General features: G+C 37.2%; 1 protein-coding gene across 3 annotated transcripts; it reads right to left on the bottom strand.

The window, feature by feature from the left end:
- Nucleotides 1–1,239: 1,239 nt before the first annotated feature.
- parvb (parvin, beta) lies at nucleotides 1,240–14,932 on the bottom strand. Of its 3 annotated transcripts, none has more exons than XM_053481438.1 (13): nucleotides 11,063–11,127; nucleotides 8,087–8,176; nucleotides 5,648–5,718; nucleotides 4,579–4,681; nucleotides 4,246–4,386; nucleotides 4,060–4,175; nucleotides 3,922–3,980; nucleotides 3,811–3,830; nucleotides 3,206–3,267; nucleotides 2,940–3,008; nucleotides 2,729–2,830; nucleotides 2,565–2,637; nucleotides 1,240–1,602 (listed from the first exon to the last, which is right to left on the bottom strand). In XM_053481438.1, coding segments are annotated over exons 1-13 (984 nt in total). In that variant the 5' UTR covers nucleotides 11,064–11,127; the 3' UTR covers nucleotides 1,240–1,525. The 3 variants fall into 3 exon arrangements, with proteins under 3 accessions (XP_053337413.1, XP_053337396.1, XP_053337405.1); XM_053481421.1 differs by lacking the exon at nucleotides 11,063–11,127 and adding an exon at nucleotides 14,656–14,932 and having other exon boundaries at nucleotides 1,241–1,602; XM_053481430.1 differs by lacking the exon at nucleotides 11,063–11,127 and adding an exon at nucleotides 9,246–9,359 and having other exon boundaries at nucleotides 1,241–1,602.
- Between the last annotated feature and the right edge of the window lie 3,415 nt (nucleotides 14,933–18,347).

Here is an 18,347-nt window from a genome sequence, read left to right as displayed (position 1 = left end):
GCTTGGTTCCTGTATCTAATTTTGCATATTCACAATGTACATGTAGCATTCATGTGGGTTTCTGATATTCTCCCAAAAAACATGCAAATTATACCAGTAAGGTTTTGAGTGTGGGATGTCAGTCCAACGCAGGGTACACACACCCACAACTAGGGTATATTCCTGCCTCATGCACAGTTGTCTTGGAAGAAGCTACAAATTCAGATGAACTCAAATGGAGAGCAAAAGGGGAACCTAAAGCCTTTGTGGTTTTAATGTGAATGGTTTAAAGCTTTGACTAATCGGTATTGTACTGCAGTGGAATAAGTTAAGCCAGTGGTCTTGGAGATCCACCTGCCCTGCATATTTTAATGTTTTTATAGCTCCCCGTTTACCTGATTCAAGTAATCAATTAATTAACAGCCTTTTCTAAAGAGAAAAACCCTAATACAATATGTCCTACTGTGCAGGAATTGATGCCATATTGGCTGCAAAAGGAGGCCCTACACCAGACTAATCAGTTATTGTGGTCTAAAACCAAGCGTTTCAGTTTTATTGCCCAAAACCCTGTAGATGGCTTCTTTTACCTCGTTCTTGAACCATCTATCCTCTCTGTCATTTAGCAGCCCTTTGAATGGTCCTTACTTAACCCCGCAGGATTGTTGTGACTCTATTTGTGATAGTGCTCTCCAGACAAAAGCAGAATTTAAAGCATTTGAGGATCCCACGTTTCTCCCTGTTATGAAGGCAATAAAATAAAGATTAATTAAGTTTCATACTTGAGTATAATCTTATGGTGTACTCATGGGTTTCCTTATCCGGTCCTTTAGTTATTTGTAACTCTGCTTTTTAGGTTTGTTCTCCATCTTTTTAATCTTCCCCAAAAAAATCAGACACAATGTTGTTTCTCTGAAGTGACCTTAAAAAAAAACAGCTTTACAGCCAACTTAATATCTCTTTCTGCATGTTCCGGATAGGCCTAAATTCAGGAGCTTCCTATGCTAAGCTAGAATAGCATAGCTATTTCCACAGCATTACTATAGGTCTAGGGGAAAAGGTGTGTGTCCAGACATATTAGCACAGATCTTATTCTGTACTTAAATCAAGACAGACTTTTACCTTTAAAATTTGTCATTAATAGCTTAAATGTATGCTTATATACTTAGCAAATAATTGTTAAAATGAACAGGTAGTTTAAATAATAATAATTACTAGGACAAATTTTTTTTTACATAAATGTTTAATAATTGTAAGAATACATAAATTATATATATATATATAATATTTAAAATAATCAATTGTGTGCACAGTTCATAACATATCCAAAAGTCAATCATTTATTAATCTAATCTAACCATGTGAGGAGCAGTGAGCCTTGTTTGCATAAATTATGCATAATAGCAGTTGAGTTACATTTAGTGCTTTTTGAAAGAACAGAGCATAAAACATGGGCAAAAATAAGTCTTCTTAAATAGAAACAGTGGACATATAGCATCAGTGAGGCATACAGTAAGCAATGATCCACAGTGAGATTCTCTTTTCTCCATCACTCGGCAGCTTTGTAGTTGGTGAAGAGGTTATACAGCACTCTCAAAGTAGCCTTCAGGTTCAAATTCACAACATCTACAACAAACACATAAGGCATATAACAACAAAATGCAGTGTTAGAAAAAATTGGTTGCAGTTCTAGAGCAGCCAGGTATTCAAAATGCAAGACAGTGCCGTTTTCTCCCTAATCCATTTAAGGTTTTTAGGGAAGATCTTAGAATCTGTCAGTAAAACAGTTGCAATTACTGTACCAACTTCCACAATTTTCATCACAAGTTCAACCTGACAAACTGTCTAGATAATGTTGCTTCTTTTGAAACAGTGGGATATGGTCTTGAAGTTATTATTCCATATTCAGCACCAGAGAATTGTGCTGTAATGCATTGCATTCCCGTTTTTAACTCTTGTCCCTGACCATATGTTCATACTGGAGGAGTACAGACTGTGCTTATGTTATTCTGAGTAGGTGACTCTTTGTTTCCGTATTGTGTTTCTTTGTGTTAAATAATAATAATAATAATATTAATAATAATAATAATAATAATAACTAATAAATCAATGAGCCTTCATTTTATAAAACAGTTGGCGAGAGAATCTCTAACATCTTAGTAGCTTGTTAACCCTATAACATTGAACTAGCCCCAGTTTAGTTTAATTTTAATCAAGGTTTGTGGATCCAAATATAAAATTTTTATTATCAAAAACAAAAAAAAGAGATTAATTCAGGGAAAGCCTTATCCTCATAAATCTTTGACCAATGTCAACAGTTTGATACGAAAGCAACCTTGTGGTTTATTAGTTAATAACCACAAAATTTCCAATAGGTTCAGAAGAATTACAAGAGAACTGGATGGTTATATGGTAATTGTCGCCATCTACTGAACAAACCAAACACTACAGGTCAGATGCTACATATTTCAGGTGCTCTATAAGCACTCACCTATATTAATTGTCTGTGCAACTTATACAAGTCATATTAATTTTGGAAGATTCATATTTTTGTGTTCTATTCTAGTAAAGGTATTATAATTTATTACCCTCCGGTCGAGCTTTGGGTTTTTTCAGTCCTCCATCCTGCATCAATTCAAAGGCAAATGCTACATTATGGACCTGACAACACACAAATATATTACAGTTCATTACCAGTTACATGGTACAAGGTGGTCAGTGCAGATGGAAGAATCAGGAGCTTTACACTCACTTTCTGTTCAAAGCTCTCTGGTGTGAGGTAAAAGTTATACAGCGGGACAAAATAACCTTCCAATAGACCCATCAGCAGCACCAGATACACACCATCTGCAAACTATAAATACGTACACACACCTATGATTTGCACAAATTAATCTTTAGATGTTCACAGGTACACAACATGTATGAAATATAAAAGAGTAGAGAAAGTCAGTTTGGCGCACCTGTGACTCCAGCTCAGTAACTTCCAGATTCAGCTTATTCAAGTGTTTATTTACGAAGGTAATCAGAGACTGAGAAAGACAATTAAACATCATCAATCGCTATTTATTTTGGTTCGTCTTGTTTTGAATCGTAGATCGTTCCAGTAACAGTAGTAGGTAATGGCTGAACTTGGATGGCAGATCGTAAAGTTAATATAATTAACTACTAGTAAGACTTTATAATATATCAAGGCATAAATACAATCCTTTGAGGCAAGGTTTTTTACCGTCTTGACCACATTGAGCTTGTCAGGTGCATGGTCCAATAAGGTGTCAAAGGCATCCCTCTCTATATTATAAAACAATATAAGCATGTATATAAGAAATTTACAGATACAGTATTTACTGACAGTGTTATGCAGCCATTTCTTATACACTTTATAGCCAAAAGTTTGTAGACACCTGATTATCACATCATGTGGTTCTTTCCCAAAATGTTGGCACAAAGTTTGAACCACACAATTGCAGTGTGTCTTTATATGTGGTGGCAGTATAGTGGAACTAAAAGCCTAAACCTGTTCCAACAGTATAGTGTAAGTATGCACAATTTGGGCTCCATGAGTGTGTGTGAGTTGGGGTAAAAGAACTTAAATTACTTGCACAGAGCCATGACCCCAACTTCAGTGAACATTTGGGATCAACTGCAGCTGAAACCTTCAAAGACTAACATCAGGAAATCCTTTCCAGAAGCACGGAGATTATTAAGGCAGAGTAAATTTGGAACAGGATGCGCACTGTTGGGTGTAATGCTCAGGTGTCCACATACTTTTGACAATACAGTGTACTCTTGTTAGGTTACTGTCTTGTGTTTACCAACATATTTCCTACTCACCAAATCTTCCCATCATCATCCTGCAAAAGAAGAGGGTAACATAAGTTAGATATTGCCTTGAAAGCATCATCTGACCACTAGAGGGCACTAAGGGGCTGGTCAGAAACTTACTCTGTAGTACTTGTGAGTTCTTTGGTTATACGTGATGTGTGTAAGATGCCTTCCTTTTTCTGCAAAAGAATAAGAAATTGAGATCATTCCTGATATGAATTAAACGAGTATGTCTATGTTATAGACACGGTTACACACCTTAACTACCACCACCTTTACAGAGACATGCTCAGGGAGTCTGATTGGGGCCTGAAAGTGCATAGCCAGGGTCACCAGCAGGTACACGATGGCCACCAGGTTCTTTGAGTGGATCGCTGAAAAACCACAATATTTAGCCTTTTATTAATATAGGTGAACACACACTTCTCCCAGTGCTGTACTCACAATCAACTCCCCAATCTATCGTCCAGCCTTGAGGGCGGAGCAGCTCATTCACTGCTTCCAGTACAGTCTGTAGCTTCTGTTTCTGACCGATCTCTGATTGGGTCACTTCTGCTACGTTCAGCTTACGTCCTGACAGCTTCTCTATTTTCACACACACACACACACACACACACACACACACACACACACACACACACACACAATTCTCAGAATAAATTACAACACAGGAAATTTAAATTCAAATTTTTAAATCTATTTTAAAATTCAGATATAAAAAATTATATATTTTTTTATTTAATTATTAAAAGATTTGCTATCAATGCATTCTCTTACCAAATAGCTTCTGCAGCACCTGTCCATCATAAAGATCCTCTTCTAGGTCTTTAACAATGATTCTCTCTTCCTCTAGTTCATTATTGATCCAATCGATCAGAGCCTGGGATTAATGCAAAAGCAAGCAGCTTTGTTTATTCCAACCTATGGAACTTGGGATAAATGGGACTGCTAAACTTTTTCAAACAATTCAATTTAATTTGTATAGCGCTTTTAGCAATTGTCATTGCCGCAAAGCAGCTTTACACAATCAAAAGAATTATTAATGAAAACTTAATGGGCTTCTCCCTGCCTCAGTACAATTTAGCCAGTATGTGGTAGACCGCTTTTACTCCACATGAACATTTTGATCCCAAAATAAGAAAACATTTTTGTATTTTTAAAAAACAAATGTAATAGGAAGTATTGCAAACTGTGTCACAAGGGGGCTAAAAAGCACAAATTCCAAAATTATACGCCAAAATTGTTTGGTCATAAGGGCTTCTATTGTTAAAAATCATGAAAAATTTTCTAAAAATACAACAAAAAATGAAATGCAGCATCATTAGCCTACTCTACCAATTCTAGTTTAATTTTGATACTTGGCTGCAGACCTACAGTACAGACCTTATTGCGGACATTAATCGAAGCAAACTTGCACTTCATTAGTGCTGGGTTGACGGCAGTGGCGGTAAAAGAGAGTAAATGTCTTTTTCTTGGCATTACCATTCTCCAAAGACAATATAGCTTACTTGATGGTAACTACTGACTTGCGCACCTTGTTGTTTCATTTCTGATTGATATGATAGAAAGAAACGATGCTTATTAAAACATGTGCTACGTGTGGAGGTTTAAAAGTTCAAAGCTTGTATAGTAGTCTTCAAATGAAATGTTTTGTTACAGACACATTGTGTCACATTGTGAGAGAAGAATAATTAGCCAAAATTAGGTAAAAAAAAAAGTGTTTATTGTGTTTTGCTGTCAAACTGTTCACATGTTTTCTTGAACGCTTTATAGTTGTCTAGGTTGGCTAAGCTTTGTTTTGTTGCTATAAATGAAAGCAAATAAGCAAAGTGATTGAGAAACACACCTTCTGTAGCTCTTTAAATTTGGGATTCTCTCTAGAGGTGGGATCTAACATAATCCTCTCAGCATTCTCCTCTGTGAAGAAAACAAGGCATAATGAACACTCTACAAACACCTGTGTACCTAACCTAACAATAAAATGCAAAAATAAATGTTTTGTCACTTTTACTTTTAAAATAAATTGTTGATTGATTTAACAAAAACTGCAAAAAACAAACAAACAACCTATCAATTAAACCCTTATGAGGACCATCCAATTGTCCCCACAAGGTCAAAACTTTCAGACATTTTACTCCCATCAAGATTTAGAAATATGCCCGTTTCACTCACACACACATTCATTCAGTAGACAGCTTATGTACCCACCCTCCACCCTGACCAAAAATAAGTTGGGGCAGTGAGTCAGTACTTTATTTCTCTTTAAAGACGCGGATCAAATCTTCCTACTTTCCTGTGACTCAGATGTAATTCTGAGTAACAGTGGGTGTTAATGGTAAAAAAAAAATGACCAAAGAGAAATTGCTTCATATCCATATGACATTTAATTGCGTTCAAAAGTAAAGTTTGTTTTGTTTAGATGTGAAGTTGAAACTAACAATAAAGTTTTAGTTCTTTATAATTCAAGACAGAAATCTGCAGAAATAGCATCATAGCCATTAGACTAACTCAGAGTATAAAGCAGACTAGGCAATGTACAGTAAGTGCTTAGTTCCTGATTATTTGCTTACTGCTTCTTCTACTGGCATTTCAATTCCCCATGATTACAAATATCACTATTATGGAAAATAGCCTCCTCAAACCCAAACTCTAATGTTGTGTACTTTGTAATGTCTCTTCACTGTTTTTGTTTATTACTACCAGATAACTATTGAACTTGATTATTGTCAGCAAATATAAATCAGTAGGCCGTTCTTATGTATTAGTAATTGAAAATTATTACATTCGGAGGACAATGTGGCATTTACTGTCCTGTCTACTATGATGTCATAGGGTTGCTGTTATAGTGCTCGGGTCCTAATGAGTTTGTGCATAACAGCAGCCCTATGACATCATAGTGTATGAAGGCCCCTCTTGTTTTTCTAAGGATTTTTATTTTTCCAGCATCCAGGGCTTTTTTTTTTTGGGAGGTCAAAAAGTCATGAAAATCAGCACACAGGGTGAAATCTGCTGCCATACAAGATTTTGCTGCACAGGTCATACACACTTATTGCATTTATATGTGTTAAACCCAGTACAAATTTAGATCTCATTGAGCTGAACAACTTTCGCTGTGCATGTCATGGGCTACTCAACAGGAAGTGAGTTATTTTTGGTTGTTTGCAAAACACACCCAATTGAATTTGATATACTCCTCCAAGGGGACCACCAAACCGGGCAATATGATCTGAAGACCCTGAGGAGGCAAAATTGCGAAGAGATTTTTGATATCTCAAACAGTTCCGCAGTGCCTTAATCTTGTGCTTAAATATGGCTAATAGCTTCCTGAGTGACATCAGATTGAGTGACATCATAGCATGATACTTGTTCCCCTAGCACCTGGGGCTTTTTGAAGGTCTTAATATGAACATAACCCTATTATAAAATCATGTCATAATGGTATTGGTAGTTCCCATTTAAATGCACATGTCCACTGTGCCAACTGTTTTTCTGGTGCGCACAGGCCCAGTCATTGTTGCTTTGCAACTATACAGTATTTTATATTGTTGGTTGATGTTTGTTTGTTTGTTTTTAAATAAAAACAGTCACTTTTACATCTTAAAAACGTCATGCACTGGAAGAAGTCAAAGTGTGCTACAATGCAAAAGTGCAAAAGTTAAAAAAAAAAAAAGGCTGTTCAATCGAGAATGACAATCCTCACTGAGGTGGCTTGGAGCCCACTGCAGCCATTCCTGTATACATTCAGCGAGTGGAAAAACGACAAATAACTTGTTGCCCAATTTTCTGTGGGAACTGTACACCCAATAATTCATGAACACCACTTGCACATTACTGGAATTCAGCTGGGAGTTATTGTCACAGTCCTGACCTCACACCAAACCATTTCCACGTGTTTGTGCCAAATGAGTTCCTGGGAGGCCAATGTTTTAGATGTGAAGCAGGCAGTCCAATCCAGAATACTGAGAAAACTTTCTAGCACTAGTCAAACTCTCGGATAATTGCATTAGTGTAGCAGGGGAAAAAAATAAAGGTAGTTTATAAATGTGTTGTGTTAATCTGCACAATTAAAGATCCAGGTGTTGACTTCAAAGCCCCTCACAGATGGAACCTTTTGGTATGATTTCAGAGACACTGAAAATCAAGTGCTTTAAGCATCAGCAAAAAGAAGCTTTTGCTATAAGAAGAACAGAGAATCAACATGATGCAGATACTATGTGTGTTCAATCATTCCCGGTAGTAAGACAGTAAATTTAATTGAATTGATGAAGAGGGAGGAGAACGTTACCTAGCAGCATGTCCTCTGGGAGCAGGTCAGAACTGGCAGGGAGGAGTGGAGCGTTAATGGCATACTTCCCCTCTTCCTGAAGGTCACTCACTAAAGATGCACAAACATTAGAGACAATGTTAACACAACATTTAAGCAACATAAGGGGATTTCTGAAGCTGTATTTGTGGACCATTTTTCCGATATAAAAAGTGTACTGCCGACGTGTCGTTGGAAGAGCAGCTGTATTTGCGATGTCAAATAACCCACAGACACAATACACCCTACACCCATATCATCCATATTTCCCCTTTTTCCTCCTTCCCCTTTTGGAGCAGGTCACTAATGGCTATTCAAAGTGACAGAAATGTCCTCTCACTTCCTCTTGTACTACAGTTTGCCAGATCCTTACTTATATATATATATATATATATATATATATATATATATATATATATATATATATATATATATATATATATATATATATATATTTCATACTATATCCTAAGGGGGTATGTGGAAGCAGAGATTCGAGATTCATACAGTATGAGAGACATTTATTAGCCACCAAAAAACAGCCACAGCCTTGGCTGAGATACTGATATTAAGGTTGCCATAAAGCTAAGAAGCAAAATTTGTTCTCACCTCTCAGCTTTCCTGAAGTTATGAACTACAGAACGTATGTATACTTCTTACTAGTGACTTCTTTCCATATTTCCTGTTTCAAAAGTCTGCTAAGAGGCTTACAGTGGGAGCATGTTCTCTATGTTAAACCAAACTGGCATTTCCTTCGTAATTACAGCCTAAGCATTTATCATAATTATGCTATTTCCTTGCAAAATAGCTGCACTGGCTAGATAATCTCTGGACCCTCCAGCTCTGAACACAAACTAATCTGATATAAAAAGAGAAACCAGACTTGCTGGGTATAAATAATCATAAAATCTCAGCAGTGACTGCAGCAGCATTTATCCATGCAGTAGAACTAATGGACTGCACAAGCAAACAAATATCAGGCATTTGGTCCGAAGTCTATTGAGCTGCACCACATGCATTTTCAAAGATACAAATTCTGAATAATAACACAAGTGTCCACTATGAAGCACAGTCACGTACTCAAACAACTAAACAACACATTATTTTCATCATCCATTGATTCCCTTAAACCCAACACTACCTTGCTTTTTTTTCTTAGTCCCACACAGTAGCCCAGCCATATTGTTAATACCGTCCGGGATCCAGCAGGTACCCTTACGATAATGACAGGAGAAAGAGAGTGAGGATTTGTGTGTGTGTGTGTATGTGGGCACATTTAGTGGGCTGCTGTTTGAAGGGCTATGGCATTGAATCCAGCTTTTGCGGCGTTATTTCTGTCCATGCACAACCCCCTACACTTTGCTGCTCCTGTTTCACTAGGCGACAGGAGAGGAGGGGAGACGACAAAAACAGCTAAAATCCCATAACAAGGCTGAATCATAAAGGACTCGAAAGCACAGGTAGACTGGCAATTTCTTATAATATCAGTTTTTTATATGCTGGTGTGTGCATGAAAACACGCTGCATGACGATCAAACAAGTGGCTTTGGTTTCCTTAAGTATACATGCAATACCAGTTCCAAATAATATAATAAAACAAATCCATAAACATCATAAATGTTCAACAGCAGGTGTTTTTAATTATGTTTACATTATATTTTAAAATTCCCTTCGTTTTGCTATGATACATGCTGTCTTTAATTTTAATTAATATTTAAATTAATCAGCAAACCTTTTGCTTACTGGTGAGCCTCACATATCCCTAAAAGCAATGCAGGCTTAATCTTCTAAAACCATTTTCATGTTCAACCTTCCATTAGGAAAGTGCAGCTGAGCAGGCTAAATCTAACTGCATTGTCACAGAGCACCACTTACAACCAGTACAAATCAATACCACTGCAACCTGGACAGAGAAAATCGACTCAGGTACTGACTCCAAAACAGGTTCTTGCCAGATTCTATGGTCAATTTTTACCCATAGGCTTAGTTTTATCACCAAAGTAAAGTAGATACAGTAAATTAGCAATTAAAAATACCTCAAATAACTTAAAATAGTTTTATTCTTAATAGCTGACCATTTTGTATTTTTCAAGCCTTTATTTCTGTATATAATATATACTGTATAGGGTTGCGTGGGGCCTGGAGCCTCACCCAGGAAACTTATTTACGAGGCAGGATACACCCTAGACAGAGTGCCAGTCTATTACAGGACGGACGGACGGACTGACACACACACACACACACACACACACACACACACACACACACACACACATACACACACACACAACTGGCAATTTGGAAACACCAATTAGCCTAATCTGCATTTCTTTGGACTGAGGGAGGACCCAGAGTACAAGGAGGAAACCCAAACAAAAACACAGGGAGACCATATAAACTCCACACACGTACAAACAGGACCTTGGAGGAGCAAGGCGACAGTGCTAACCACTAAACCATGGCGCTGTCTGCCTTTATTTCTATTAAAAAAAAAAAAAAAAAAAGAACATCTGCCAACAGAACAGGACAATTTTAAGCTTTTAAAAATTGTCTTTAAGTATTTGTTATAATAAGATGAAATATTAAATACCATTCACCTACTAAGATACCATATGTTGCAGTCTGATATGTTTAAACTGCTAGGAATATAAAAGATTTTTACAATCAAGCCATGGTAACATGTCACATGTTCTGCGAGACAAAATAAAAGTTATTTGAGCTTGGCCACACAAGGAGTCACCATAAATGTAGCCCTGGATATTTCTGGAGCATTGCTGGTTAAATTTGACTCATAACTGCCAAATGAGCAACAGGGCACAGACTAAAAGATAGAGCTACTGCCTTTAAAAAAAATGTGTGTTGTCGAATAATAGTAGTTAAGCCTAAATTTACAATTAGGAAATTGAAAGCAGAGGATCATATTTAACAGTTTAAGAAATGAAAATATACACAACTTACTTTTAGAACCTTTCTTCTGTGTCACTACGGTTAACACACCCTGGAAAATGTAACTGTGAGTATGTAGAAAGCAATGACTTGCATTTATGCAACTCTATTTCATGCTTGTCAGTGAGTAACATTCGGATTGACAGATCACAGACACACAGTTCCTCCATGCTTATCTGTGAAAAACTAATTGTGCATTAGAAAATACAACTGTAGACAATTTCTGTTCATATACAGTAAATGGTGACTGGTCTAGTTTGCCAAACTAATTGGCCTTAACCACATTTCTACTTTAACATTCTAACAATCTTATTTTAAAATACAATTTCTCTGTATTATAGTTTTCTCCATGTGCAAACAAAAGACAACCATGCAAATTTAAATGCTAAGACAAATCTCTTCAGTTTGTACATTTCAGTTGTAATTAATAATAATTAAAAAAAAAATGTTAGGTTGCAAGAGTGACACCAGTCAGACAAAAAATGCTTTTATATGTTTAGCCAGTAGAAGGGTGCCAATGTAGCACTGGGCCTTGCCCTTGCTGTTCTCTTTATGGAGCTCATTGGCATCACCACACCCTTGACTGCAGTATTCACATATTTTTTGTACTAATAATATAGTCCACATTGCTCTTTTTTTCCCCTTTTTTTTTAATGATTGTGTGGGCATGGCATCTGACTGTTATGTCTCAAAAACAAATAATTACTTCTGGAAGGATCACAGGATGAGATAGTAGATATTCATTAGTATAGCAGGATATGGGTAAAGTTTGTTTCATAGTAATGAACACACTCAGCAAAGTGGACAGATTATTTCCAAACTTTGGAACTGGAAATAATGTGAGGCAATAGATACTAAAGTATTCAGTTGAATGGACATTAATGCAGTTCGGTGGACTATGGAGAGAAATCTGGATATACAGTAGGTTAATTTCTTCCCAAATACTGTATGTACTAGCACCATACCAAATTATGCACATCTACCATTAGGAGGGTCCTACATGGGCATGATCTAAAAGGCTGCTGTGCAAGAAAAAAGCCTCAACTTAAAGTCCATCATAAAAAAAGTGAACTGAAGTTGATGGCAAGTGATTAACTGCCTTTAACAACATCAACTGTGAAGCAGGGAGAGCTGCATCATGTTGTGGAGAGGTTTGCTGGAAAAGGGATGTTCAGATGACATTATCTACAAATCCAGACAACTCAAAACATCTGTAAGAAAGCTGAAACTTGGTCACAACTACATCTTCCAGCAGGACAATGATAATAATTATACCTTATAAAATTGAAGTTGGCACCCTAATTAACTCAATACAGGAACTGTATATAAACATAAATGTATGGATGTGTAAACAATTGAGTTTGGCCTTAATTCTATAGTAGAACAACCAAAACTACAACAACTACAACAACAAGATGTAGTCGTTTTAGGTTTATATGCTACAGTATGTGACCTAAGGTTTGTGGATGTCACATGTGTCACATGTGTGTTCCTTCCTCCAAACTGTTGTAACTGTATTACGCTTTCTCATCCATGGAAATAAAAGGCTAAAAATTCTTCCTGCATGACAATGCCCCTGTTCACAAAGTGAGCTCCATGAAGATATATTTTGTAACTCAGGAACTCGAGTGACCTGCACAGAGCCCTGACCTCAATCCCACTGAACACCTTTGGAATTAAAAGAAATGCCTCTTATCACGACCTGACCTCATAATTGTTTTGGGGGCTAAATAAACTTATTTTCAAAACCACACAGAAGGTTTTTAAGATAGCAAAACAAGGGGACAAAATCTGGAATCAGATGGTAAAGTAAACTAGCAGGCATCCACAGCCTTCTGCCATATATTACAAACTACGATCAAATCAATTTAACTCATGTAGCAAATGTCAACTTAAAAAAAATCTATACAGTGGCATTAAAATGATGATATTAGACAAAAAGAGAAGATCTAGGGCATTGGTGGCTCGGTTCAATTCCCTGCCCAGAATGAGGGGATTGCATTAGGAAGGACATCTGATGTAAACCTCGTGTCAAGTTGTATATGTGGATTGAGTGGTTCACTGAGGTGACCACATAACAAGAGCAGCTGAAAGAACAGCCACTGAAGATGTATCGAATTTTTGTTTTCATTCAGTCTCCTCTTTACCACTGACCACATGCAAGTTATCCACCCATGAAGTACCACACCCTTGAAAATCTAATCAAGGAAGTTTATTTTTTTTCAGGATAAATAGTGTGTCCCAAAGGTATTAGTTCTCAGTATTAAAGTCCACAACAGGGTTATAAGCTAAGATGAAAAATCTAATATAGAGTGGGTGGAATAATATAAAGTGACGTACTGCTGCTGTATGTTGTTGTCAGTGGTGACATGTCATTTAAATGTCATGTAAATGTCATGTAGTCCAATTAACTACTGAGCTTCATAACAAATTTTATAATGTTTTAAGCGGTAAAAGATTAGTTCCCACACCATGCACCTGTCAGGTCCATAACAGAATGTCACCAGTATTACCAAACTGACCACCTGTCTTAGCGCTATTTCAGCCCAACAGTCAGCCCCGGCAACTTCACATGGCTGTGTTTCTGTCATCAGGATAACTTCCTGAGCAACTTATTTGTTGATAGACTACACAATGGATACAATATTCCTCATTTTAAAATTAACCAGTCACAGAGGAAGTGTCTCTCACACACACAACTGTCAAAACAAGGCTGTCAAACAGTCCTAAGACATGGTTGATTAAAATGTAATCCTGGTAAGAAGAAGAAAGGAAAAGAAAAAAACCCTTTTGTTCAACATAATTGGGTTTGCTAACAATGAGTCCTCCTATCTTAAGAGTGTTCAGCAATCATGCATAAATAAAACAACACAGTACAACCAATAAAAGTTTGTCCTTGTTCGTCCTACTATCCCTGTGAGGACCTTCCTCTAACATGAGTAATTAATGCAAGGCTTACACCTAAAACTAAGCTTTACCTCGGTAATCTAAGAAACATTTTCATTCTAAAAAAAAAAAAAGTCTGACATTTCTTCATTGAGTCAAAACTTTCAAATAGCACTATCCATGTGGGTCCCCACAAGGACACACACACACACACACACACACTTTGCAGCTGTTCACACATAACAGTGAGGTGACTGATGAAGAATAAAACTAAAGGGAGTGAAACTAAAGTGAAAATGTATTTTAATAACACCATCCAAAGTACAACAGAAGTTGTAGAGTAATAAATGCAGGTAGGAAAATAAGTCGTGTTATCTTCACCTCCCTACATTCCTGACATACGTGTCTATTTACAGGATGTTCATTTCATCTGCACCGGTGCCAGCATGCAGGGTGACATTTTCACACACCTCCACTGGACACCAGTGATTATTCCCTTTTAATATCACTCCTGGATTCTTTACCTGAACATCATGACCAAGATAAAGACGACTGATGTCAGATAGACACGCAGGGGGAAAGGTGTACAGTGTATAAAACAGCACCATGGACAGTAGCGCTACAGTACAGCTCTGCGTGTCACATCACATTTCATTTCAGCTCTCATACTGTATAACAGCGAGCTTGATTTGTTTTTTTTGTTTTTTTTTTTGAAATACCTTCTTTCGCCTTCTTCTTGCGCGCCAGTGAGCCTCCCAGCTTCCCCAGAAAAGACTCGTCCTTCTTCATCTTCCCCGAGTGCGGCGCGGATCTGCCTGAAGTAGCGGACATCTCCTCTCACACTGCCGAGATTTCCTTCGCATCCAGGGCTGTGTTTCAATCCGGTTAGAAGTAGACTTCAGAGCGCACCTGGTGCTAGCAGAAGTGCCACGTTAAAGCACTACAGCGGCGCAGACAATAGCCAGGCCTGCATTAGGACGAATGGTCAAGGGGACTCGTTATACAGTGACCAGGCTGAGCTACTGTATGGAAGGCCAACAGGGCCGAAACACGTAGAGTATTTTGGGACATTAACCTTTTGCAGACACATGACTTCCACAACAACTTCCACAACTGTGGATGGAGGAAGGACTTTTAACTGACATCAGGCCATTTGGTTATTATATTGCTAATTATGTTCAATGTGTATTTCAGAGCCAAAACAATACAAATATTGCCTGATGATTAACTGATCAGCTACTGGATCACCCACTTCCTCGTCACACACTAGAAATCCATAGCTGCTTTTCTGTTAATTATTTTAATATGCATTATGCGGTGATGGGCATATTCAAAAGAGACAATCATGTAAAAATGATTGAAGAAGGTAATTAAAAAAAGGGGGCAATTGTAGATCAGAGGGTTAGGGCATCGAGTTACTGTTTGGAAGGTCAGTGGCTCAACCACCAGCTCACACAATCAATCTGCCCTTAATCAATCAATCTGCACCGTATCATGGCTGACACAGCGCTCTAATATCAGTCCTGAAAGTAAGAATTTTACTGTGCTGTAATGTACGTGTAACAAATAAAAGTTTAACTTAAAAAGAATACTAATTGCAGAAGTTTGATTTGTTACCATAATGTAATTACCTCAGATGTGCAGGTACAGTTGTGCTCAAAAGTTTCCATACACTGGGAGGATTTGCAAGGTATACAAAGGTGTACCATTTAAAAAAAAAAAAAAAAAAGAATGAGAGGGCAAAAAAATCATTTTATTTCTTATAGGACTTTAATTCATATGTAAGGCATAATCAACAAACAAAACATGGCAGTAAAGAAAAAGTTTGCATACTTTTAGTCTATACATATGATAAAACTTTAAAGTTTACTTTAAAAATACTTGAAACATTTTTTTTGGGGGGGGGGGGGGGTGTAAGATAAGTAATAGACAAAATGTTTTTGGGAATTTTTGTCAGTCTGTTTGTTTGTGCAAACATCACGTAAAAACTACTGAACGAATTTTAATTTTCAGAGGTGTATTTGGCCGAGCTTGAGTAATAGGCTTTGTTTCCTCTGAATCGGCCTACGGGAAGAGAAGGTATGGTGAAAACCATGCACTGCACAGTAACGCGTAAAAAGTTTTTAATTCCAAAATTCAACAAAGGGAGTTGTACAATTTTTTATATACGCCTATATATGACTGTACAATTGCATTTTAAAATATACTGGTCAGTTAATGTATGTCTGTCAATTTGCGATAACTACACAATTTTAAATTTGTAATAATTGTGCATGAGGTCCTTAATTCTCTGTGGTGTAGCTGCTCATTTTACTTGGTAAAATGCCTCCAGATTTTGTATATTTTTGTACGTCTTTCATTAACCGCAGGTTTGCAATCTCCCCAAAGTGGCTCAATGATATTGAGGTCAGGTGACTGTAATGCCCACTCTCAAACCTTCACTTTTTTCTGCTGTAGTCATTGGAGCGTCATCTTGGTCTTGTGCTTTGGATCACTGTCATCTTGGAAGATCCGAGCATCCTATGTGCATCTTTTGTGCTGTAGAATGCAAATTGTCTGTCAGTATTTTCTGATAACATGCTGCACTCATCTTTCCATCAAACTTGGCTAACTTACCTGTACCACTGGAGTCTACACAACCCCAAAACATAAGAGATCCACCACCATGCTTTACAGGGGGGATGGTGTACTTTTCACCATAAACATAGCATTTATGCTTGTGACTATGAAGTTCAATTTTAGTCTCATCGCTCCAACTGACTCTGCTCGAGAAGCTGTCAGGCTTGTCTACGTGCTGTCGAGCGTACTGCAGGCCTGCCTTTTTGTCACTTGGGCGCAGTAACGGCTTTCTACTGGCAACTTGACCATGCAGGTGCGTGTACGCATGTTACACACATCAAGTAGTGCTCCTGGGGTCCGTTCTTCGTAGGTCGATTGACACATCTGAAATTAATTGACACATCCAAGATGAGATCATCGTGCTAATTACGATATGGCCAATTTGGTTCTTCGAGCACACCTGTTGTTGAAGATTAGTATGGCTGGTGCTATGCATCCACAGTAGATACACTGATTACAACCCCTTTGATTGGTTGATGAAATGGCAAAAAAGCAACCTCCATTTTTTTTTTCTCAAGAGCTTTTAATAGAGGATTATGTTAAATTTCAAACTTTAATAAAGACACTGGTAAACAGCAAATGATGCAAAAGCCAGGAGAGACGGCTGGCAAAAAGTAGTGAACAAATTAAATGCATAAGTGCTGCCCATGTTAAATGTTCCTCTTGTATCGATTGCTCCTTTTGTCATCTTTAATGTCAGAGCCAGCAGTGGACCCATGTAAAAATGGGAACAAGTAAAAGTAAAGTACAAGAACATCTTACAAAATGGTATCTTTAGCGTAGTAATCTTCATTTTTTTTTTAAGACCCTGGCAAATCAATGTGTTTCATGGTTTAAAACAGCACATGTACACATATACTGTATGTTTAAGGACATCCATCCATATACAGTATATATATATATATATATATATATATATATATATATATAAGATACTTATCAGTCATGCTCTGAAAAGTCAGTCGTGCTCTTTAACCAATCAGATATGACCTCGCCATTTCAACCAATCATAACCCACCAGGAGCGCAGCCTATATCCTGTTTAAATGAAATAAACCTGCTTCCGAGCAGGTTTAAGCTTACAGACAAGTTGCTATGACAGCAAGTGCGAGATGCGCATCGAAGAACGAAACAATTCAAGATCAGGACAAATCCACAACAATTAAATCCAGCTAACTGAGTTAGAGACATCCCTGGTCAAGGGTTAGAGAGGGATTTGGGAATTAAGCTTTAAACTTTTGTTAGAAGGTATATGTTGTGGCTTAAACAACAACACAGACAGTTCAAAGACAATTCAGAAAGACTTAGAAATAATTACCTAGGAGGTGTAAGACAAAGTGTTTAAATCAGAATTAAAATTTGCTAATAGATGGCACCAACAATTGCTGTTTACATAACTTTAGTCAGCCTATGTCAGTGGGAAGAAATAGAGAAGTTGTAGTTATTGAATGTTTCAGAATAGAGCCATTGAGAGTTTTTGTACCGCTCTGGTTTAGGAAGCCAATATGTGGGAGACAGCAACTTTGTTACATATGGATTAAAAGCCCAGGTCAATTTAAACGTGAGCAACTAATAGCTGAAATGGTTTCCACACAATGGGTTTTTCTGCTAATGTAGAATATTAAATTTCTAGGCAATTTTAATACACTACTCCATTTACAGATCCAGTGATCTATACAGTATATAACATCTACCACACTCTTTCATGTATAAATTATTTATTATTTACATACAGTATACAGTATTTATTACTATTGTAAAATAATCATCTTTTCCAAAAACAACAATACAAC

Source organism: Clarias gariepinus, chromosome 2 (assembly GCF_024256425.1).
Source record: "Clarias gariepinus isolate MV-2021 ecotype Netherlands chromosome 2, CGAR_prim_01v2, whole genome shotgun sequence".
NCBI lineage: Eukaryota > Metazoa > Chordata > Actinopteri > Siluriformes > Clariidae > Clarias > Clarias gariepinus.
Note: the sequence above shows the minus strand (reverse complement) of the source record. Positions and strands in the feature narration are given on the sequence as shown.

Excerpts from the sequence above, each read along its gene's own strand:
- parvb (XM_053481421.1), bottom strand. The coding sequence starts at position 14,767 with ATGTCCGCTACTTCAGGCAGATCCGCGCCGCACTCGGGGAAGATGAAG. Across the intron at positions 8,177-14,655 it reads CAAGAAGAAGGCGAAAGAAG|TGAGTGACCTTCAGGAAGAG; the intron begins GTATTTCAAAAA and ends GTGCATCTTTAG. Across the intron at positions 3,009-3,205 it reads AGCTCAATGTGGTCAAGACG|TCTCTGATTACCTTCGTAAA; the intron begins GTAAAAAACCTT and ends TGTCTTTCTCAG.